Source organism: Mustelus asterias, chromosome 16, assembly GCF_964213995.1.
Source record: "Mustelus asterias chromosome 16, sMusAst1.hap1.1, whole genome shotgun sequence".
In the NCBI taxonomy this organism is placed as follows: Eukaryota; Metazoa; Chordata; class Chondrichthyes; order Carcharhiniformes; family Triakidae; genus Mustelus; species Mustelus asterias.
The window spans coordinates 26,592,119-26,617,622 of NC_135816.1; the positions used below are offsets into that span (position 1 = coordinate 26,592,119).

Consider the following 25,504-nt stretch of genomic DNA (forward strand, 5'->3'; position numbering starts at 1 on the left):
AAGAGAATAGGGTAGGGAAGGAAATATTAGATTAGGAGAGAGAAAGAAAAAAAGACCAAAATTAAAGATTAAGAAAATGAAATGAAAAATTTTACATTTTTATAATCTCTAACAATAATTAAAAGCTCAAGGAATGAGAATTGATACTTGTTATAGATAATCTGCAGTACCAGAGGGGTTAATTGGCAGTAATTAGTACTTCACATGTCATTACTACAGTATTTAGTCTGAAATGGATGAGATTTAACTTTCTATAGCTAGTTTAGTTCATATCTGTTATCCAAATACAGCAACTTTGCATGATTCATTGCAGTTAAACAGTGAAACAGACAGTAAGGTATTGTTTTTGTGATGTACTCAGACAGCAAATTTTGGATATAATGTATCTGCCCCTTGCTTAAATTCATTACACATAAATAATGGTAGTGCCATAACCCACACTATTATTTTGACATCAAATTAAGGTCCATTATTTTTACAGATACATTTCGATCTAAATTATATAATGTGGTTTACATGAATATAAATTGTTGTTTGTATACACTCAAAATGAAAAAAAAGCATTTTTATTATAAGTCCGAAGATAATTTATGTTACATAGTCCAAAACAATAAAGGCAGTATATCTTTCATGTCTCACTTTCTGCGTAATCATCTAGTATATATGGGTGGGTGCAGACTCAATGGGCCGAATGGCCTCCTTCTGCACTGTAAGGATTCTATGATTCTATGAAATATATAACTACCAACATAAATCATTAATATGAACACATACAAGATTGGTAGCCTTCAGTGAGATCAAAATTCATACATTTTGAGCTTGGCATGTAAACAGCCATTAGCAAAACTGCAATGCATCATGAAGCATCATTAAGATAGACCATCAGAATCAAATAGTAACACCTAAACATATACCTATCAATAAAAAGAGATAGGCCGGAATTTTACCGGCTCACCCGCCACGGGAATCGGAGAGGTCGAGGGTGGAGCATGGAAAGGTCCGTTGACCTTGGACAGGATTTTACGGTTTCGTGACAAGCAAGGCCATAGAATCCTGCCCACAGTTACAATGAACAACTGATAAGATTATATCAGGGAATACAGTTCAGAGAGCTGTGCTTTACTGAATGAATGAGAGAGAAAATTATTTTATTTTTATTCTATTGTGCGATGTGGGTGTTGCTAACAAAGCCCACATTTGTTGCCCATCCCTAACTGTCTCTTGAACTGAGTGGCTTGCTAGGCCATTGCAGAGGGCAGTTGAGAGTCAACCACATTACTGGAGTCAGAGGCACAGTGGTTAGCATTGCTGCCTCACAGTGTCATGGATCTGGGTTCAATTCCCAGCTTAGGTCACCGTCTGTGTGGAGTCTGCACATTCTCCCTTTGTCTGCATGGATTTCCTCCAGGTGCTCTGGTTTCCTCCCACAGTCCGAAAGACGTACTGGTGCATTGGCCATGCTATATTCTCCCTCAGTGTACCCCAACAGGTGCCGGAGTGTAGCGACTCGGGGATTTTCACAGTAACTTCATTGCAGTGTCAATGTAAGCCTATCTGTGACACTAATAAATACATTTTAAAACATATAGGAGAGACAAGGAAGGGGCAGCAAATTTCCTTCCCTAAAGGGCATTAGTGAAACAGATGGGTTTTTACAACAATCGATGATAGTTGTCATGGCCACCATTACTCAGGCAAGCTTTCAATTCCAGGACTATTCATTTAATTTAAATTCCACCAGTCATCAAGATGGGATTTGAACCTGTGTCCCCAGAGAATTAATCTATCCTCCAGATTACTATTCCAAATACATTACCACTACACTACCATCTCCATCACACAATGATTGTTTTATGCACAGGAATGAACTGACTGATTGGTAAAAGCTGGCTGAGATTTGGTTTAAGAATGAGTTTGGTCTTCTTTTAAAATGCATTGTACAATGTCTTACAGCACTACTGACACAATGGCTGGAATTTTACCATTGCGTTGCACCCGTTTACACGGTTGTAAAGTGGGGTGTAAAGCGCTTAGCGCAATTGGCACCGGTTTTCGTGACCGGCACCATTTTATGAGCGCCAGATTTCCGGTGGGGTTAGCCTCTCAACGGAAATGGACGAGAGGCAGGTTAATTTACTGACATTTATTTAAATAAGCATTTACATGTCATTAGCGAGCCCGGTGCACAATCATCCGGGCCCGCCCACCTTTATGACCTCGCCAGCAAGAAATAGACATGCTCCCCAGTCGACTTGGCCTCGCCGGTGCAACCGGAAGCCACTGAGGCCGCCCCGGGGAGGCCGAGAGCAAGGGGGGGGGGTGCCCCTTGGGCAGCGCCAGACTAGCAGTGCCACCCTGGCACCTGGGCAGTGCCCACCGGGCAGTGCCAGAGACAGGGGCCAGTGGGGGGAGGGGCCAGTTGAGGGGCTAATGGGAGGAGGGGGGGCCTGCTGCCACTCTGCAGCGATCAGTGGGGGAAGAGGGGGCCTGCTGCCACTCTGCAGTGATCAGTGGGGGGAAGGAGAGGGCGCCTGCTGCAATTGGTCTGGGTGGCAGGGGGGGGTTGGCAGGGGCTGCATCTATGGCTATGACTGCATCTATGGCTGCGAGCCCCCGCGATTGTGGGGGGACGGTGAGTTGCTTCAGACTGCCTGCACTATCAGGGGCCTGACAGCTCTCTCTTTGTCTGTCAGACCCTTGCTACTGTTAATGCGCATGTGCAGCATCAGAAGCCTGCACATGCGCAGTACCTCCCTCTGCAGCACGTTAAACCCCACCCAACTCTCCGAGTTTCAAGTCTGCCCAGCACTGGAACAAAATATGGTAAAATCCCGCCTTATATCTATTTCAGCAGCCTTACATTTCCTTTGCAACCATACCGATTTGAGGGTGATTCAGATAATTTCCAATTGAACAAGTTGCATTTTCCAGCTGAAAATATAAGATCTGTATCAGGCTCTGCATATCTCTACCAGACACGGAGTCAGAATGTAGACAAGAGCACCTAGCATGGTCTTCTTTAACGTAGATAGCCAGCATCCTCTTTATACCTCTTTAGCCATCTGTCACCAGATTTACAGATCTTGTGTGGTCCTGAGGTACATACAGACGTATCTTATGCTAGTTAATACTAGGTATGTAGGGCTATAATATGGTTGTAACAACTGTTGCAGGATAAAAGGATAGAAAGTGATAGCACATGGGTTTTGGGTCTAACAACTAAACAGGTTTATTAGGTAGCTGTTTACTCGACAGCAACTGGATCTAGACTGAATAAAGCCCATGAAATCAACAATGATGTCACAGGCTGACCACGTGGTTAAACACTTAAATGGACTATGCAACACATATTAACTCTAATATGCAACATCCCTACCCTTTACTTCTAAGGTTCCATGACAATGAATAACTATGATATCCTTACATTAGCAAGCAAGTTATCATTACACAGTAATTATCATATAGTTAATAAGCAAAACGATCTGGGAGCATCTATTCTACACTGGATGCTTAGGCGCTTCAGGAATCTGAGGGACTCTCAAGGTTTCCAGTAGGTGTTTCCACCCTGGAAGGTGCAACAGTCTCTTCAGCAGAAGGTAGACTAATAGCAAGAGATTCATCAGCGATCTCAGGGTCAGCTGTTTGATCCAAAGTCACAGTTTTAGTTTCTGGTGGAATGGAAGGTGGTACAGCCTGAGGTAATTCTGGTACTGATGGTGATAACACATTGGTGCGTGTAGCCATTAACTGTGTGTCGTCTCCAAACTAGCTCATCTTCCATTTGTACAGTTTATGAGATTGAGCCAAGGCACTTGCCGGAACTGACTTCTCATTGGTGGTATAACTGCGCACCAAAACTTGTTCTCCTTGCTGAAAAAGGCATTGTTTTGAATTAACTTCCCATTTGTGACTGTTGATTGCATTCTGCTGTTTCAGATGTCTCCTGCAGTATGTGTAAATCAAAAGCGTTTCTCAGCTTCCTCTTCATGAGTAGTATCGTTGGTGAAGTTTGTGTTGTCGCTTGTGTGGTGTTGCAATACGTCGCCAAAAAACTGTGTAGATGATGATTTAATGGACCTTGGTCCTTGGAGGCTTTCAGTGCATACTTTAAGGATGGATGAATCTTTTGGCTAAACCATTCGTCGAAGACTGGTATGGTACTGATTCCTAGTGTTGGATACCACTCTTCCTTAGATAGTTTTAAACTATTAAGCCGGGAATTGTGGTCCATTATCACTTATGATTTGTTTTGGTTTCCTAAATCTGCTGAAAATCTCATTGAGCTTTTCAATAGTTTGTTCTGCCATTGTTGACTTCATTATGACCACTTCTGGCCACATTGAGTGGGCATCAATGAAACCAATGACAATAAACATGTGTCCTTTGTATGAACCCACAAAGTCCATTTGTAAACAATGCCAAGGCATTTTAGGCCATGCCTATGAATGGAATGGGGACAACAGCAGTGTGTTCCCTACCCACACACTTGACTGGCACAATCCATTCTTTTCCTTGATTTGGGCATCAAGTCCAGGCCACCAGTAGTATCTTCTTGCAAATTCATTCATTCAAATTATACCCGGGTGTCCTTCATGTAATTGTTCCAATACTCTGTGTTGCAAGTTTGGAGGAATTATTCTTCTGATCCCCTACAACAGGCATCTGCCCTGTACTATCAACTCAAATTTCCTGGAAACATATGGGCCAGAATTCTCCGGCCGTTCGCACTGGTGGGATTCTCTGGTCCTGCTGGAAGCACACCTTCATCCGTGGGTTTCCCGCCGGCATGGGGTGATATCAGTGGGAATTCCCATTGACAGTGGCGGGACCAGAGAGTTCCAATACTCGCAAACAATGCGCCACCTCAGCCAATGGGAAACACACGGCTGGGAGGCTGGAGAATCTCGCCCCGGCTTTAAATCAGGATGTGTTCCCGTTTTCCTCCTCTTTCACACCATTCCCAGTGCCTTCCCCATTACAGGACCATTTCTGGTATATCATTGGACTTTAGCAGCAGTCACTGGGACATTGCCTATCTGCAAAATGTAGAAGATATCGGAAACATTATTTGGTGGTACATGTCCTGCAGGCAAAGGTAAATGTGACAATGCATCTGCAATGACATGGCTTTCAGACTGACAATATTTGATTCAGTATGAATGTGCTAACAATATTAATGCCCATTGCTGAAGTCTGCTTGCAGTGAGCAATGGAATACCTTTGTATGACCCGAAGGTGGTTGTTAAAGGTCGGTGGTCCGTCAACAATGTGAAGTGATGACCATAAAGGTATTGATGGATCTTTCTTAGTCCAAAAATACAGCTCAGTGCTTCTTTTTTCCAACTGTGCATTGTTTGATTCAGCCTTGTTAAAGTACGCGATGCAAAAATCTTTCGTTCTTCTTGGTCTTTCTTCTCCAAAAGTAGTTTGTGTGACACCATCACCCTGCTCTACATGGTGATGCATCACAGGCATGGTAACCTCGGGTTGAAATGTAGCAACACTTCTGACTTCTTCAGCACTCCTTTGGCTGTGTTGTAAGCCTTTCTCCACCCACCCCACCCGCTATGATTCCTGTGGCGGGCGGGACGGGAAAATTCCAGTGCATATGTCAAAAAACTTTGGAACATTGTTTCTAGATTACTGAAATGCTCTTGTTTATTTCAGCCCGTAATTAAGATGTCACCAAGATAACATTGTCGACCGCTCAAAATCTAGTTCATTAACTGCTGAAAGAAAGCTGATGTAATTCCAGAAGGCGGTCGTTTGTAGTGGAAAAGGCCTTTATGGGTGATGACGGTAAGCAGGTGTTAAGATTGAGTTGCAACATTCATTTGCAGGTAAGTCTGTGACTAGTCGATTTTGCTGAACTACTTTCTCCTGCTAGGCCAGCAAACAAGTCTTCAAACAATGGTAACGAGTATCGATCTGCACAGAGAATGGAATTGACTGCTGATTTGAAGGCTCCGCAGATATGAAGTCCTGTTTCATTACAGGCACTATGGGGCGTTCCAGTCACTGATAGTGACAGGTTCCACACCTTAGAACTTCTGTGTCTACAAGTCTTTTCAAATCTGATTCTACCTGTGGACGTACAGCATAAGGTACTGTTCTGACCTTGAGACACTGAGGTTTTTGGTTTAATCTTGAATGACATTCAATGAATTCCTTCGAATACACTACTGTATTTCTCCAAGATGCTTTCTAAGTTTCTCCTAGAATCCACTAATCTGTTCACTGCATTCCAATTCAACTTCCACTTCTCTAGCCAAGAATGACCAATGATAACTGGAAAGTTTCCTTGGGCGACATGGAGTGGCAGCTTCGTGGTTTGCCCACTTAGCTCTATGACAGTGATGTATCTTCTGAGAGGCACTATTTTTTGAGTAGATCCTCAGGATAACATCTGCTGGTATTAAGGCTAGATGCTTCAGGTATTGTTTGTAGGTGGTCTCATGAATTAGGGAGACAGCAGCCCCCTTGTCTACCTCCATTCTCATTGATTTCCCATTCAATTTTGCAATTACCCAAAATCAGTGTGATTCGTCTGAATAGCTAATACATACAGCTTTAATTCTTCATTAGACTTGTGTGTAGGGTCTTCATTTATCTTGTGCTTTTCTTCTTTCTTATAAATTACTTTGGTGAAATTTGTTTTATTTTTCTTTGGCATATCCAGGTTGTTTTTAGAGACACTCTTTAGTGCAGAAGTTGTTTCCTTCCAGCAAGCCCTGGCTATGACCAACCTTGGCACAAATTTTGCATTGGCTGTTCTTGCTCCAGCACTCAGTCCATGTTTGTCCAGCGATGCCACACTTTTTGCTGGGTAGACTTCCTCTGGGTGGCACCCATGTTAAGGATCCTCTTGTTCCTAGCTGTGAAGGCTCTTTTATGGCAAGCTCCATCGAAATGGCTATCCCTAAGGCTGTTTTTAACCCTAAATTCTGTTCCACTAATAATCTTTGCAGTATAGCTTTATTTCTAAGGCCACAGCTGAGTCTGTCTTGGATAGTATCATCCAAAGAGTCAACAAATTCACAATGCTCTGTAAGGCATTTCAGGATCATGAGAAACTGTGTGATAATTTCTCCACCGAGTTGATTCTTTTTAAAAAACATTCCACTATGGTCAATGGTCTTGAGACATAATAATCTTCTAAAATTCTGGTTAATTCTTGATGCGTTTTCGACCAGGTTTCTCAGGTTGAACCAAGCTCCTGAGTAAATGAAAAGTTTTACTGTGCTTAGGAAAACAGGGACTAAAGTATCACTGGTTATTTTATTGGCTTCGATATAACAGTGAAACCTTTCTGTCTAAGGCGTTCAATTCTTAGATTCTTCCTTGAATGGCACAAAGGCACCAACATTTTCAATAATTCTTCACTAGCACAGTTAGCTGCGCAACAGCACCTCTGGTGGAAAATAGTCTCGATTCTATGGCAGTGCGAGACAACTGTAGCAGTTATTTTTATTCAAAGACTTACTGCAGTGCAAAAATCTTTTCTCTCCAACTCTACGTCTGTGCCTATTCTAATGGTACAAATGACAAGCTCTGCAGTGTGAATCCCTCAGAGTGTCTGTTTAACTGGGGACCTTCTTTTCTGCACAAAACCTGACCGGTCCAATGTTAGGTGCTGTTGCTTAGCCTGGAGTTGATTTTGTCCATGTCGGACTTCCTGTTGTTTTCCAATGGTAAGTGCTATTTCGATTCTTCTTGTTTCTTAGTTTAAGAATTAATATTCGCTCCTCGTCACCAGGTTTCTTTTGATCCTGTTATATTTGTATAAATATACCTGCCAGAATTCTACCGCCCCGACCGCCACAGAATCAGAGCAGACGAGGGACGGACAATGGAAATGTTCATCGACCTTGGGCAGAATCTTCCGGTCTTGGGTTGTGCGAGGCCGTAAAAGCCCGCCCACTATATCTTATTGCAGGATAAAGGAATAGAAAGTAATAGCACAAGGGTTTCAGGTGTAACAATAAAACAGGTTCATATGGTTGCTGTGTACCCCACAGTGGCTGGATTTAGACTGAATGAAGCCCGTGAAGTAGCCCATGACGTCACGGGCTGATCAGGTAACCAAATCCTTAAAGGTGGTAAAAAACATGAGTTTTGAAGTTGCTGTCCCAGGACTGCTATCATGATGCTTTGGTGACAGATTGAGTGAATGTTCAAGGTAGTACATGGGGTGCCAATCAAGCGGCTGCTTTGTGCTACATGGTGTTGAGTTTCTTGAGTATTGTTGGAGCTACACTCATCCAGGCAAGTGGAGAGAATTCCATGACACTCCTGACTTGCTTTTTGTAGATGGTGAACAAGCTTTGGGACATCGGGAGGCGAGTTATACAAGAGACATTGTATTTTGTTTATGATTTCTTTTTCAAGGCACTTTTGTTCAAGTTTCTCTGAATGCCTTTCTAGGAATAGGCTGCATTTTAAGTTGTCATTCACTCTAAGAGCATAATAAATTCTGTTGCAGGACTGAAGAAAAGAATGATATACAAATTGTAAAACATCTCAAGGTACTCCACAAAATGCTGAGCAAACACTGAACAGAAACCAGGAATGATGGCCTTAGACATTGTTGCAAAGACAGCTTTTGTGGAGGCTTTGTTTAGGTGAGGCAAATTATAGTGAGAGAGGATTTTAGGAGAGAATTCTATTGCTCAAGGGCATAATCATTTAAGGCTCTGCCTTCACTGGTGAGCAGGGGTGCAGAATGCACAATGAGGAGAGTTTCACTACAGCAGAGGGTGTAAGATGGGGTACACAGCTTGAAAAGGGTTGCAGAGGAAGTGTGGGGTCACGGCACAACATTTATGAAGGAGGGAACATAAATTTTGAAGTCAGTATATAGGGCAAGACAATGGAGATAGGATGGACTTAATAAAGGATAGTATGCAAGAGATGAAAAATTGGATGTTTTGGATCACAGTTCCTATGTGACACTTTTGCCAGTTAAAGCTTTAATGATAGGTTTATTGGTTGGGGAGTCGACTTCATGTATAATGGTTGTGTTATTGAGCCTACTTTAAATAAAATCTATGTTTATTCCGATTTCAGTTGAGTCTGTGTGTGGAATCATACTGGAACCAAATACTTCTCACCAATAATCATTCTTTCTATTTCATTGTTTCCAATGTGATAATACTGTGCCTTTAAGAAATGTATTTTAGTCATGTTTCCTGTACAGGATCTGATCTATGCACCCAGAGCCATGTTATCTGGATTCAACGTCACTGCATTGTCACTGCAGCAGCATAATTGATCTTAATTGTTACAATGTTTGCTTTGAACGGAGCTAATGCAGAATTCTGTTATTTTGTATTTCCCCTAGGATATTGCAGAGTAGGGCTTGATTACGTTGATTGACAGGGAAGATCGTACAACTGGGTACAATAGGCTTTCAAAGAGAACTCAAGGAGGTCTGCTTTTTGGGGCCTTAAGAGAGAAGTCACTTTCTCTGTATTTCTTGCTCTCTCTGAGGTCTGGCGACTGGAATCTACTAGGAAATAAATCTCTCTGAGATTCTACTGTTTGGGGTTGGAGGTTTCTCTGGAGTTTGCTGCATGTAAATTAGAACAAAAGTATCTGTCTGGATCACTCTCCAGAGGTGTTAAAAGGCCAAAAGTCCAGTACCCATGTAAGCATCTTTGGTTTCTGCGCTAATTGCTTCTCAGGAAGGGATTTATGCCTATGGGGGATTCTGCTAAATTAGAACAATAGAGTTAATTTTAATTGGTAAACGTTATGCTAATTATTTTTGTTATATTCGAACTGTGTTCTTAAATAAAGTTTGTTTTGATAAAAGCTTCCTGGTGGTCCCTAGAATCATACCTGGAATAAAACACCTTATGCTTACTCTAATGCTGGAATCAAATATAAACGTTAGGGTCTTGAAGTTTCTTAACGATAAGATTAGGATATCTTGTTTCATTTCCAAACTATTATAATTTCGCAATGAAAACATCTTTTGATAAACATTCCTGACAACCATAGGATTTTCTTCCCTTTGAGGTGGGAGAACTGACTGGCAGTGATTTAAACAGAGGATCACCACACCTCATTCGAGGGGCAAGGTTGAGAAGCTGGAGCCTTCATGAGTAACCTCAGCCAGTACAGGAATTGAACCCATGCTGTTGGCATCACTCTGCACCATAGTCCAGCCAACTTGACCCCCAAATGAACAAATATTTATGTTGTGCATTAGTAATGAAATAAACCATATTAATTTATGATATGCTTAACTTAAAATTCTTAAGTTTACCAGGAATTCTTATTCTTCCACAAGTGCCTGTGGTAATCTGCCCCGGCTTTCTACCAAGGGTGCATAAGTGAAAGCTTGCATTAGGGAGGAGTTCTAGCAATGCAGATTCCATCAGAAGCTACTTTACTGGAAATGTTAATGTCAGATTTGAGGCTATATAAATGATTATCATAACAATTAATTCTTTGTCTGTCTATAGAGTCATAGAGGTTTACAGCATGGAAACAGGCCCTTCGGCCCAATTTGTCTATGCCGCCATTTTTTTAAACCCCTAACCTAATCACAATTGTCTGCATTTGGCCCATAACCCTCTATACCCCATCTTACCCATGTAACTGTCCAAGTGCTTTTTAAAAGACAAAATTGTACCTGCCTCTGCTACTACTTCTGGCAGCTTGTTCCAGACACCACCCTCTGTGTGAAAAAATTGCTCCTTTGGACACTTTTGTATCTCTCCTCTCTCACCTTAAACCTATGCCCTCTAGTTTTAGACTCCCCTATCTTTGGGAAAAGATATTGACTATCTAGCTGATCTGTGCCCCTCATTATTTTATAGACCTCTATAAGATCACCCCTCAGCCTCCTACGCTCCAGAGAAAAAAGTCCCAGTCTATCCACCCTCTCCTTATAACTCAAACCATCAAGTTGTGGTAGCATCCTAGTAAATCTTTTCTGCACTCTTTCTAGTTTAATAATATCCTTTCTATAATAGTGACCAGAACTGTACACAGTATTTCAAGTGTGGCCTTACCAATGTCTTGTACAACTTCAACAAGACGTCCCAACTCCTGTATTTAATGTTCTGACTGATGAAACCAAGCATGCTGAATGCCTGCTTCACCATTCTGTGACTCCACTTTCAAGGAGCTATGAACATGTACCCCTCGAATTCTTTGTTCTGTAACTCTCCCCAATGCCCTATCATTAACTGAGTAAGTCCTGCCCTGGTTCAATCTACCAAAATGCATCACCTCGCATTCATCTAAATTAAACTCCATCTGCCATTCGTCAGCCCACTGGCCCAATTGATCAAGATCCCATTGCAATTGGAGATAACTTACTTCACTGTCCACTGTGCCACCAATTTTGGTATAATCTGCAAACTTACTAACCATGTCCCCTATATTTTCATCCAAATCATTAATATAAATGACAAATAACAGTGGACCCAGCACTGATCCCTGAGGCACACCACTGGTCACAGGCCTCCAGTTTGAAAAACAACCCTCTGCAACCACCCTTGTGTCCATGTAGATACCTCACCCTGGATCCCATGAGATTTAACCTTATGCAACAACCTACCATGCAGTACCTTGTCAAAGGCCTTGCTAAAGTCCATGTAGACAACATCGACTGCACTGCCCTCATCTACCTTCTTGGTTACCCCTTCAAAAAACTCAATAGAATTTGTGAGACATGATTTTCCACTCACAAAGCCATGCTGACTGCCCCTAATCAGTCCTTGCGTCTCTAAATGCCTGTAGATCCTGTCTCTCAAAGTACCTTCCAACAACTTACCCACCACAGAGTGAGGCTCACTGGCCTGTAGTTCCCACGCTTTTCCTTGCAGCCCTTTTTAAACAAAAGCAAAACATTTGCCACTCTCCAATCTTCAGGCACCTCACCCATGACTATCGATGATTCAAATATCTCAGCTCGGGGACCCGCAATTTCCTCCCTAGCTTCCATAGTCCAGCTTATATTGTTATGATTGTACTGAACTTAAAAGTTAAGTGAATCATTTGCCTGGCAATAATGCACGAACAATATACAAAAGCTTACAAACTGATTTACCGACCAAGTTATTCCCTAGTAATTGCTTGTGGGTTATTATATATAAATTTGCATTGACTACATCACAATATGACCAGTGACATAGATCAGCTACCACACATTGATGGCACAGCCCATCAATATCTATTAGGGCATAGATCACCATCACCACAAAGTAAGACTTCAACCACTCACCAATTATATCATACGTGTAGCAGATATATGATAGTAATTCTGAAATTGTCTCATCTTGATGTCTAGGTTACTAGCTAGAAACTGTGCAATCATCATACAAACAGCACATCCAAATTGATATGGGTAGTCTATTTCCAATTTGCCAATATCCCTCTTGACTAGACATTAAGAAGCATGGAAAGAGTAAAATTATGCATCAATTTTCCTTTCCTCTGCAGGGAGTTGTCTGCCCTCTGTTCAATTACTTTGCAGCATAGCTAGAATTGGGAGCTCAGTGGAGCAGGAATGAAGACCACAACCTCTCAGTCTTTGAAGATATCTCTCAATGCCTATTATTATTTGAAATTGGCATTTATAAACTTCCTTCCTAAATACTATCACCATGTAGAGTTTCAGGTTGTATCCTGTGTAATCGTATTTAGTGGAACTAAAATGAAAAGACCCCTTCTGGGGTATTTTTACTGTACACAATCCTAATAGTCTAAACTACTTCCCATCCTATGTTGCTGAATCTCAAGGAAACAGAGCTCTTCACATTCTTTATAAGGAAACTCTTTAAGTGGATCAGTTTCAGAGTGAACAGTTGGAGAAAAGTGGACCTCCAGAAAGCACCATAACATTCCACTCCAGTGACAAGATGAGGGTAGCATTTTATATCCCTAATTTCACTGAGATGGAGAGAAAGAAATGTCACCTACATAACATATTACATTTTTCAGAAACATCCAAAAAAGCTTCACAAAAAAAGGAATTATACAGTTGTGTGAGTAAACAATCGTGCATTTTGGAATAATTTTGGCAGTCACTTGTGCACAGCAATGTCTTATAGATGGCAATGGCCTGTTAATCTCGTTTTGGGGGACGGTGTTCATTGATTGAGGAATATCAATGAAGGCTGAGAGACTGCCATGCCCTTGGATAGTATTTGTAGGATCCTTAAGTGTATACTTTAACCATTGGAACATACAGATGATGGCTTAGTTTAATGCTTAATTTGAATGGTATTAGGAGCAGCACGATGGCACAGTGGTTGGCACTGCTGCCTCAGCGCCAGGAACCTGGGTTTGATTCCTGGCTTGGGTCACTGTCTGTGCGGTGTCTGCACATTTTCCCCGTGTCTGTGTGGGGTTCCTCCAGGTACTCTGGATTCAAAGAACAAAGAACAATACAGCACAGGAACAGGCCCTTCGGCCCTCCAAGCCCGTGCCGCTCCCTGGTCCAAACTAGACCATTCTTTTGTATCCCTCCATTCCCACTCCGTTCATATGGCTGTCTAGATAAGTCTTAAACATTCCCAGTGTGTCCGCCTCCACCACCTTGCCTGGCAGCGCATTCCAGGCCCCCACCACCCTCTGTGTAAAATATGTCCTTCTGATATCTGTGTTAAACCTCCCCCCCTTCACCTTGAACCTATGACCCCTCGTGAACGTCACCACCGACCTGGGGAAAAGCTTCCCACCGTTCACCCTATCTATGCCTTTCATAATTTTATACACCTCTATTAAGTCTCCCCTCATCCTCCGTCTTTCCAGGGAGAACAACCCCAGTTTCCCCAATCTCTCCTCATAACTAAGCCCCTCCATACCAGGCAACATCCTGGTAAACCTCCTCTGTACTCTCTCCAAAGCCTCCACGTCCTTCTGGTAGTGTGGTGACCAGAACTGGTCGCAGTATTCCAAATGCGGCCGAACCAACGTTCTATACATCTGCAACATCAGACCCCAACTTTTATACTCTATGCCCCGTCCTATAAAGGCAAGCCAAATTCCTCCCACATTCCACAAGACATATTGGTTAGGTGCACTGGATCATGCTAAATTCTAGTGTTAATGTAAGTCAACTTGTGACACTAATAAATAACCGTTAAATTATCATGGTAATATAAGGAAGAGTTAAAACGTCTGTCCCCCAAGCAGCAGCCATGTGCAGTAACAATGGACGAGTGAAAAAAAATCAACAAATGATAACATAAAGAATTAATTTTTCTTAGATTTTTTTTGTGCATGTTAAATTAGTTCTTTTGAACAGACTCAATATTGGATAACTACAAGAAACCTGGTTCATTTAAGGCTTCGTTCAAAGGATTGTCATAATTTTTCAACAATGGTAGGGAAGGAACTTCTGAGAGAAAAACTACTGCTGCTGCAAAACTAGAGGCAAACACTGTTCTCTAGAATCTAGGATATGACAAGTGGCTAGTGTTAAAGTAGATAATGAAAATGAATGACTTTAATTATCCATAAATAACTTAGATTAAACCATAATTAGTATCCGAATGCTAATTTTAATGATTGTCCCATGACATTCCAAAGTCATTGTACTTCTTTATGATAATACTAAAGGTTAGCTTAGTTGGCTAGACCTTTGGTTGGTGATGCACATTATGCCAACAGTGAGGGTTCAATTCCTTTTACTGGCTGGGGTTATTTGTAAAGGCCTTGCCCCTCACCTAAGGTGTGGTGCTGCTCAAGTTAAAATCGCCACCAGTCAGGGAGCCCAGCCTATGGTCATATTTGATTTGATTTGATTTATTATTGCCACATGTATTGATATACAGTGAAAAGTATTGTTTTTTGCATGCTATACAGACAAAACATACCATTCATAGAGTACATAGAGGAGAATGAAAGGAGAGGGTGCAGAATATAGTGTTACAGTCATAGCTAGGTTTATATATGGTAGTTCAGGACTATGGTAACTCCCATCCCTATGGCCTCCATCTATTAACTTTGTCTACACTTCCCGCTGCCTTGGAAAAGCAGCCAGCATAATCAAGGACCCCACACACCCCTGTAACTACAACACTATAATCTGCATCTTATCCTTTCCTTTTTTATATTCATTCGTGGGACATGGGCGACGCTGGCTGGCCAACATTTATTGCCCATCCCTGGTTGTCCGAGGGAAGTTGAAAGTCAACCATATTTCTGTGGATCTGGAGTCACATATAGGCCAGACCGGGTAAGGACGACAGATTTCCTTCCCTAATGAACATTAGTGAACCAGATGGGTTTTTCCGACAATCCACATTGGTTTCATGGTCATCAGTAGATTCTTAATTTCAGATATTTTTTATTGGATTCGAATTCCACCATCAGCCGTGGTGGGATTCAAACCCAGATCCCAGAACCTTAGCTGAGTTTCTGGATTAATCTAGTCTAGTAATAATACCACTAGGCCATCGCCTCCCCAATATATTCTATGAATGTTGTTTTGCTTGTATAGCAGCAAAAAGCAATACTTTTCACTGTATCCCAATACATGTGACAATAATAAATCAAATTTATTCAAGGGCTATTGAAATAAATCTACCAAACTTGCAGTGCCCAACCTCATACAACTGACCATTTGTTTAATCAGGTATGCTTCACAGAATGACCAGTAATGTTTACAAGAGATCAATGTTGTCAGAAGGGTTTCTTCTCTCACCTCATTGTGTATAAGAGCGTTCCATCTTCAGTTATCCTCAGCAACTTATTGGGCATGGTCATGTTATGAGCCACCGATTTTTTCCCATTGTGGAAAAAGGTGTCTGGGGTCCAGATTCTGCTGGCCATCAAATTATTTAAACGAAGAATGGTCATGGGCCCTTTGAATTTCAACCTTTCGTCTTCCCAGCTCTGGCGAAAGAACACGTCTATCGTGTATTCCTGCAGAAATGAATAGGTTCCAAATCTTTACATTCATGCAATCACTACCACAGACGTGCGCTTGAGTAGTTACAGGCGAAATATGATAACCGTAAGTTATACCCTTAAAACTGAAACACAACTCCGTCACTTACAAATAATTCAATGTCAGTTGCATGAATTTCCATAATGACCGTGAGGCGATTGCATAATAACACATTCGCTTCTAGGTTTTGAGAACACCTACTTCTTCTCCATTTCACTGTTTCTCGCTGACAGCATGTGAATCATTAAATAATGTTTTATGTATTAATACTGGAAACATTACCCTCATAGATTCCATTGACTGCGTTGCTAATATATGCATGATTACTGTCCTTTGGAGCTTTCCAGCAGGACATATTAAATATGAAAAGACACAAATTAAATTCACACTGATCCTTAAAAATTGAGACGTTGCATCAGTGTGCGCTTCTTCCTAATGTCTGTGGTCTTTGCATATCAGGAGAATTTGCTAAATGTGCCTGATAAATATCACAAAAGGTCGGCGCTGGAGAACCATTTTTATTCAAAGGTTTAACAAAAAGGAGAAGAGATAAAAACATCACCGTTAATTAGTGTGTTGATTGACAGCCCCGGGTTTTATTACAAATCAAGAAAAATTGACACCTACCATATCCGTATCTGAGACAGGCCCAAAACTCGTTACGTAGATGTCAGTCTTGACTTGTGTTATTCGCTCTGATGAAGGACCAAAACAGGGTAGTTTACTGTCTCTCAACACTTCCTGCCTGCTTCAAGCTACCAGCAAGACTATCCTGGACAACAAGTTCTATTGCCTTACTGAGACTAGGATTAATCGTGAACATTTCAAACATTTCTGGGATTGAAAAAAATATCTAAGCAATGATTGTCATTGATAATTTCACATCCACCCGAAGTTATCAAACATGTCAATAAATGTTGTCAAAACTGAAATTAGGGTGGGGTACATTGACTGACATCCTTGTATAGGCGATGTAAACATGTTCTAACCAGTTGAAGAGTCAGATATATCAAGGAAGAGCTCTTCTCTGCAAAAGAGAAAGCATGACCCTAAAAGACAACAATGTAGAGTAGGGAATATGTTCCCACTTGTAGAAACTGGGGTTATGAATATAATATATTCATGTGGTTCGACTGCAAAACTTGCTATCACAGGGAATGATTGAAAGATAAAAACACAGAGGCATTTAAGGGGAAAGTAGATGAGTACATGAGAGGAGAAAAGAATAAAAGGTTGAATTAGAATGTGAGGAGGCTGGTATGGGCATTAAAACCCTAACACCCACCAGGAAGGCAAAATGGCCCATTTTAGTGCTGTGTATTTTATGCAATTCCACATCACAGATGTTGAAATTATACAGGTCAATGGTACAATACGTGCAATTAAATACACATATTGAACAAGAGATTTGCATTTCAAATTAGATATTCACACCTGTACCTAAAGCAAATTATACCAAAATGCTAACTGACAATTTAAACAATCAATTCTCATTTATTTTCCTGGTGGTTTTGAAAAGATTCAGGATAATTTAATTGCCATCCTTCAGCTATTTTAAGCAATGCATAATTAATATGTTCCTCTGGTTAGAAGGCTAATGATTGAAGAATAAAGTACGATGTTAAAGTGACAATGTGAAAATTAAGCTACGGGGAAGGACCAGAAAAAGATGGTGTCAGAAAAGCAATGTTAAGATATAAGAAATATTACCTGGTATCAAGCAGTAACTTCAGAGTCCGACTTGGAATGGTTAATTAAAAACCAGACACCTAGATACTCTAAGTCAATATACCGAGAAACAGGTTTGAGCGAGAAACACGTTTGATCGTGCTTCTCGCTACATTGACTCAGAGTGTCTCGGTGTCTGGTTTTTAATTAACTATTTCAAGTCAGGCTCTGGAGTTACTTCTTGATATCAGGTAATATTTCATATGTCTTAACATTGCTTTTCTGACACCATCTTTTTCAGGTCCTTTCTCTTAGCTTAATTTCCTGGCATTGAGAGTCCGCCTTGTGGATGTTCTTGTAGCATCTCCCATGTGTCTCATGAACCAGTCACCCATTTTACACACTTTTGGGTAAAATTGGGCAGCATGGTGGTGCAGTGGTTAGCACTGCTGCCTCACAGTGGAATCGATTCCAGACTTGGGTCACTGTCTGTGCAGAGTCTGTTTGTTCTCCCCGTGTCTGCGTGGGTTTCCTCCGGGTGCTCCGGTTTCCTCCCACAGTCAGAAAGATGTGCTCTTTAGGTGCATTGGCCATGCTAAATTCTCCCTCAGTGTACCCAAACAGGTGCTGAGGCATGGCAACTAGGGGAGTTTCAAAACAATTTCATTGCAGTGTTAATGTAAGCCTACTTGTGACACTAATAAAAAAAACTTTCTGCACCAGCCATTTTCTCTCCAAGTAAATCACACCTTGCATTTACTAAGTCGAACTTCACTTGCTGTAGTTCTCTATAATTACAATTTTGTCACACTCCTGAAAGAGCTAATATACAACAATGGTATGGCAATTCTTGCCCGTATAATAATACTCCTGATGTCTTCATTAACTTGAACCTTTTCGACTGAGCTTATTAATTGCAATGATTGATTTGCTGCATCTTACTACCAACTTGTGTTGTCTCTACATACTGCACATGACAAAATTCCAGTGCATCACTGTCTCAGTTACTGCACCACATGTTACCCAAACCCCTTTACAGACCTCCCAAGCCTGGTCTCAGACGGTTGTCATATCCGTCCAGAAGACTGTCAAGGATTCTGGTGAAGATTGTGATGTTGTTCTTGGCTTCATCAGACATTCCAAAGCTAAGAAGGGGGGGAAAAATGTATAAGAACCAGATACATTGATTTAAATACTCAGGGATCCTCCATTATCTTGCCTTCTTTCCTTAAGAAATCTATCATATTGGAAGATGCCATGCATCTAGAAAAACTCGCACAGACCACGCACGTCAGCATCAATCACTACTTACCACATGATTGGATATCGAGAACAAATCTATCATATAGTTCAATCACATTTTGGAGTCCTGATCATGCAGTTGTTACGTTGCTTTACAATGGACTTTAAACAATCCAAACGTTAACAGGAAACATTCGCTTTAGAGACAAAGAAATTTGAAGATTACACAGAAAACTAGGAGATGAGATTGAGAAACAATCCCATTTTCTTTTTAGGGAGAGAACAGTTTGCATTTATTGTGTAACTGTACCCCTTCAGAAAATGATTTAATTAAACCACTTTCTAGCATTAACCTTTACAAAGTCAGGATCCCGAACAACTGTGTAGACACTTCGAAAGCATTGGCTGTCGAGCACTTTGGAATGCCCTGGGATTTGAAAGGTGCTATATAAATGCATGTCATTTTTTTTTTCCTGTCAGCAAATGAAGATGGGACTGAGACATATAGGGAGTCAAAGGTTTTGTGGAATTAATCCTGATTTACTACTTAGTGTCTTTGCAGGGAGGTTTTTATATTACTTACTATCCCCCCAAAAATTACTGAATGTAATTGAGAAAAGCGGGAAAACATTTGTACCAGCTAACATGTTAAAGCTCACAATTTGTGCTACCTATATAGAAAGCAAATCTTAACCATCCAATTCACTTCAGTTGCAGTGCCATACATTAATAAAAGCACTTTGTTGTAATTTTGATCACATTATCATTATCCTTAATACTGCTATATTAGAAACTGCCATGTGAATAGTCTAACATGAAAGCAAATTACTGCTAATGCTGGACATCTGGAATTAACAAAAAGCAGAACATGCTGGAAATGCTCAGCAGGTCCAACAGCATCTTTGGAGACAGAAACTCAGTCAACGTTTCAGGTCTGTGACCTTTCATCAGATTTATGGAAATAGTTTTGCATCCAGTAGATAGATATATTTTTGAGCCTTTGGAGGCTGGACTTTTGAAAATAACAATTTCTCAGAAAATCTGAAACTAAACACTAAAACAAGTAAGAAACTAGCTTCAGTGTCCCAGCCTACGACATTAACTATTGGATCCCGAATCGACATCAATGGCTGCGTCTCATATCTAATATGGAAAGAAAGAACTTGCATGCATATCTTGCCTTATACCATCTCAGGGCCACCTAAACTACCTTACAACCAACAAAATACTTTTGAAGATCAGTGGCTATTTTTTTAACGTAGGAAACTCATTGGACTGCTTTTGGCATAGTAATGTTCCACAAATAGGAATGAAACACACAACCAACTCATCAGTGTTCTGTGTTGCTTTAGGAAAAAATGTTGACCAGGACATGAGACTAATTCCCCTGCTCTTCCTTCAGATAGTGGGAGCCACTTCAGAGGGCAGAGTGATTTATTTCAACATAAAGGTAATGCAGCCCTGTTACGGCCTGGTTGGTATGATCAGGTCTGTCTCGTCCTACCTGAGGAAAGTATTCACAAACTTCTGGGAGCGCCAACAATAGTTGCTACAGGTGCAGTGGGATTTATTTTGTCGTACTTGCAGCAAATAATAGATAATAGACGGAAGATGTTACATTAATGGAAATTAAATCTGTTTGCATTTTGATCAGATTGACACGAAATGTGACTAATGGTATTACGTGCAAAATGAGCATCTTCGAGACAATATCGATTGACAGATTAAAAATGGAGAGAAGCTACAAAAATATTCAAAGCGTGTATTATGTCTTGCTAATAATGTACATTATACATGAGTTATTGAACTGTATGTTTGCAAGGCATAACAGCTCAGAAGTTGCTTTAGTTAAGTCACGTGCTTTAAGTCACGTGCTTTGTCTATTATCATTTGAAATGTTGAGCAGGGGAGTGATCGGCACATCAGTGTTTTAAAATGTGAATCCACATATCTGCTATCAGTGTTGTGAGTGCATGTTATACATTATGCATTAACTTGTCAGTGTTCAGAAACAATGATGGAAGAGCAACTGTGATAAATCAATTGACCTTTCAAAGGGGGATGGGTTCATGCATCTCTCTGGCAAGTGTGTGGCATGGTATGTTTTAGAATACGTTTCTGTCTTACAAAATGCACATGGGCAAACTATGCAACCAAAGCAGGCACACTGAAGCACGAAGCAACGAGTCAATGGTTGGGTGCAGGGGTTGTCATGCTGCAGCCTCGGGACTGTATCACTGGCCAGGGTGCAGGCTCTATACTGTGCCCTGAACTGTTTCTTTACCTTTATTGAAGTGTGGAAGGAGATCTAATCTGATCTGGATTATAGGTTGTAATGAAATTTTTACACTCCAGAAAGGCCTTCTTTTGTGGAATACTGTACAGCAACTCCATCTACAGGCCATGGGAATACTGGCAACGGAATAAAGCCACAATATAAATTATAGTTTTCAATGTCCCTCCCAGTTACAAAAAAAACGAATTGCTCATTTATTTCCTAGAGGCTAAAGTTGAACACACCCAATTTCAGAGCGACAGCTGGGTTTGTTGGGGTTGAGGTGGTGGTGGGGGGGGGGGGGGGGGGTTGGATGAGTGGGGGCGTTGGTGAGGATGATCATGTTTCCACCTGCCAAAACAACTGGCAGGCAACTTTAACGACATAACAAGTGCGGGCTGCTTAACTGCTTTAGAAAGTTTAGTACAGGAAATCCCACATTTAGTCATGCACATTAAACACTTAACCACATTCAGTTAAACAATGACCAAATGGCAGGATGCATTTGAGCAACATGTCAAGACGCTTGGTTGAAGTTCCCAGACATTGTGGATCCCTTCTTCAGGTGGTAAGATGGTTGACTGGTTTTCAGAGAGGGACATACTAGCGAGGGACAACTGTCAGTCACTACCTTCTACCTCTTCTATGCAATAAGTATACACCCCACTGCTTACTAAACACCAATACCTGACATCTAGCTGCTCTTAATAACTCAATGACATACTGTTGCAGCACTAGGATGCCCGTAGCCCGCCTCTTCTACCATATTGCTCAGGGAGTTTATGGAAATAATCACATCTCTTTTTTTTGTTTTAACTCCCCCTCTATCTCCTCCCCACCCGATCAAAACCTCAGTCACACGGATCTCACCCACAGCATTTAGCTTGGCGCCACTACCCTGAAATTAGCCCAGCTACCCGCTCGTAAACAGAAACACATCGCAAGTCATTCCAACTGATTGACGCTCGGTAAGTTTACACGACACGGAGCAACTAAGACAGAGAGAGGCCGGCTCACCTTGGGCGGAACGCTGCGTTGAGGAGGAGAAGGCAGAGTGTCACTGCTGCGCAGTTATTCAGAGCAGTAACTCGCTCCATAGCCGATCCACAAAACAAACACTCTAATAAATAAATGATACATCAATAAATAAATAAATATATATATACACATAAATATATGAACGAATACACCCAAACATATAAAGTTCTGCATCCACAGGTAATCCCCTCCCCCCCACACCCACCCAACTGAAAAGAGGATATCTGATGAGAGAATATTCACTTCCCGTTTCAGATAAAATAGTCAGCAGCACCCCCCCTTTAAAAAAACATGTACCGTCGAGGCTTTCACAAGGCAGCCGAGAGTGCTATAGGCGGGGAGAATGGCGCAAACCGGTGTAGGTTCGCTCATAGAATAACTGGGAAGGGATAAATATTTATATATGGGTTTTAGTGGGAGGAGGTGCAAGGGCACTCCGCATGGCCAAATTACAAAAAAAAACGCCGATTAACCTTGTTGCATTCGGCAGTCTTGCTGTACTTTATCCGGCCGTTTGATAACAGCCACAATAACACCCTCGCCTTACTCTAGACTGAGGCATGTGCACTCCTGTTCACACAGAAAACACCTGACTGAGGTGAGCTGCCCCATCGTTAAAATATTAAAATAAGCAATCGAAGGGATGCACTCTCCAACAGCAAATTATAAAACCTTTTTTTTTACATCGCTAGCAAATCCTTAATGCATATTATGGATTGGTCTCAATGCAAGCCAGCTTACTGTCTATTAGGGACATGGCCAACAGCACATGAATATTACTTTGGAACAGCCTCTGTGTCTATATATAACATAGAGGAATGCATTAAACCCTTTTAAACAGTGTTTATATCCAAATGGATCCGATATGTTAGCAGCTGAATGTATAACGAGTTTTCTAACCATAAAGTGGATGCGGCATCTGGCTCTCCCAAATCAAAGCAGTGCTGTCTCTTGCAGGGAGGAATAACACAAGAGAATGGAGCAAAAATACACTGTCTGGACAGTGCAGCGCCGAAATATTCAAACAGAAAACCCGAAGAGATCTCCTGGATGGGGTATATAGGATAACGTGCATTCCAGTCGGCTGCGCTGAATGGGTTAAACAGCCACAGAGCGAGGGTGCAATTTACGCTTTCTTACAATAACAACAGCTGTCTGGAAAGTTTAAAGTGTAAATTACTGACACGATTTACAAAACACATCAAAATAAAGCACAAAGCATCGAATGCAGCGACGCAACAATGGAGCTTAAGCATCCTTTTTTTTAAAAAAAACCCGACAACTCAATGTGGTTTCCCCCAGAAATTGGGAGGGCGCTTCTCACCTTAGAAGACTGGGCTAGTGGGTAAACTTCTCCACCGAGTTCCTAATCTGCTGAGTTCAAATGCAAAAATGCACAGGTCTCGCTGCTTGAAGCCTTTTTTTCTCTCTCTCTCGGCTCTGTATTTTTAAGGTGTGGGGGGGGGGGGGGGGGAGGGAGGAACGGGGAGGGGGGGGGGGGTGCAGACCAGCGTCAGAATGAGAAGCAGCAAATACACGGGTGCGATCTCTCCTGCCTCTGATCAGCATCCCCCGCTGGGTGCACTCAAACCAGTCTCGCTGCCTTCCTTTGCCCCCGGTGTGTGCGTGCAGGAGAAGCGGCGAATTATTTCATTTGCTAAGAAGGATGGGCGAACTGCAGGTTCCAGGAAGCTTTACTCTACCGAGCCTGCACTCAATGTGCCCGTCTGTAAACCGGATGTGAAATAAGCCGTGACTTCAAATCGGGCAGATTTTTTCTCTGTGTTTTGAGTGAGGGGGGGGGGGAGGCGATCCACTTACTGAACGTAAACACGTCCAAAGAACCAATCCGCCGCCAAACGTACATATTCTCTCTCTGCGCCGCACAATTTTAACTTGAAGTCTTTCATGTTAATCTATTGCTGGCTGGTGAGCCTTGGAATTTACAAGCATTCCTAGGCATTCATAGATTGGACATTGTAGAGTCTCAATCCTTCTCTCTCGCACACACCTCTAAATCTACAAATCCATGTTCTATTGGGGATTCCAGCAGTGAGAGTAACACTGAGCACATTTAGAGATATTGCTGTTGGTGGGAAAAGGAAGACTCCGTCCACTGAACCCGAGTGATTGCTGGAAATACATTTAGAGCCAGCTGATTTGAAATCATAACATTGTCACTTCAGATGAACGCAACCACACATCACAAGGAGTTATGGATTGCTGCTGCACTGTGATGTTTAAAAATGGTAATTTGGGACTGCTCGCAGCTCGGCCTTGTCCCAGATAATAATGCTGTCAGGATTATGATGAAAACTGTCTCTTGATCTACTGACCGTTTCACAGAATGAAGGGAAATCAGCCAAGTCCGGCTCGCCGTCTCATACGCATGCGTTCGGTTACAACCAGCCTCCAGTGACATGCATCTGGTCCTAAAGCCCGGCTATTGCCTTTCCCGCTGAGTTCACATGATACTTCAAAGCGGGTGAGTCAACCTCACCGTGCTAATGAGGGGAGGTGGAGGGGTTATAAAGACTCTGTGGAACTGCCGGAGCCCGCAGATTTGTCAAATATTCAGAGGATGCAATCACCACCAAACAATCCCTTGAGTTATCCAGCTCAATAAAATACATCGGCAAAAGTTGCCAAAGAAACTGGGCACGGTGATAGTTCCAGGCAGAAGAACTGCCAGTCTATCAAGCCCAACTATTCACAGTGTTCCCCCGGCGCATTCCTGTTCAGTCCTGAATCCCCATTTGTTGACAACGTGCTCCCTGGTTCTCTCTGTAACTTTCTTGTGTCACTCCCGGTGTAGATCATCTGTTGCACGCGACGCATGTACAATGAAGTCAAGGAATTCATAGAACCATAGAATCCCTACAGCGCAAAAGGGAGACCATTCGACCCATCACCAACAACAATCCCATCCAGGCCCTATCCCTGTAACCCCACATATTTACCCTGTTAATCCCCCTGACACTAAGGGGCAATTTAACACGGACAATCAACCTAACCCACACATCAACTGTGGGAGGAAACCGGGGCACCCAGAGGAAACCCACGCAGACACAGGGAGAACGCACAAACTCCACATAGACAGACACGCGAGGCTGGAAGTGAACCCAGGTCCCTGGTGCTGTGAGACAGCAGTGCTAACTACTGTGCCACTGTGCTGCCTATTGGTCATGAAAAATAAGGCTGTTACCTTGGGATTGGTGAACCGGAAGGTTCGAGTAAGGTATTTGAAGCAGGTATGATGAAGCATAAAAGTTTAAACCAAGAGGCGGGCTTTGATGTAGGAATACACTTCTACTACTACCTTTCAACTGGAAATGCTGCCACAACATCCCTGTGTATTCAACTTGTTC

General features: G+C 41.9%; 1 protein-coding gene across 1 annotated transcript in view; it reads right to left on the reverse strand.

The window, feature by feature from the left end:
- LOC144505464 (gamma-aminobutyric acid receptor subunit alpha-1-like) overlaps window positions 1-23,583 on the reverse strand; it is a 45,500-nt gene extending 21,917 nt beyond the window's left edge. Inside the window, exons 1-5 of the mRNA XM_078231570.1 lie at window positions 23,461-23,583; window positions 22,116-22,218; window positions 18,623-18,726; window positions 16,541-16,608; window positions 15,668-15,888 (exon numbers count right to left, since the gene is read on the reverse strand). Coding sequence (XP_078087696.1) covers window positions 15,668-15,888; window positions 16,541-16,608; window positions 18,623-18,726; window positions 22,116-22,195 — 473 coding nt within the window. The 5' untranslated portion in view covers window positions 22,196-22,218; window positions 23,461-23,583. The remainder of the gene's footprint in view (window positions 1-15,667; window positions 15,889-16,540; window positions 16,609-18,622; window positions 18,727-22,115; window positions 22,219-23,460) is intronic.
- Between the last annotated feature and the right edge of the window lie 1,921 nt (window positions 23,584-25,504).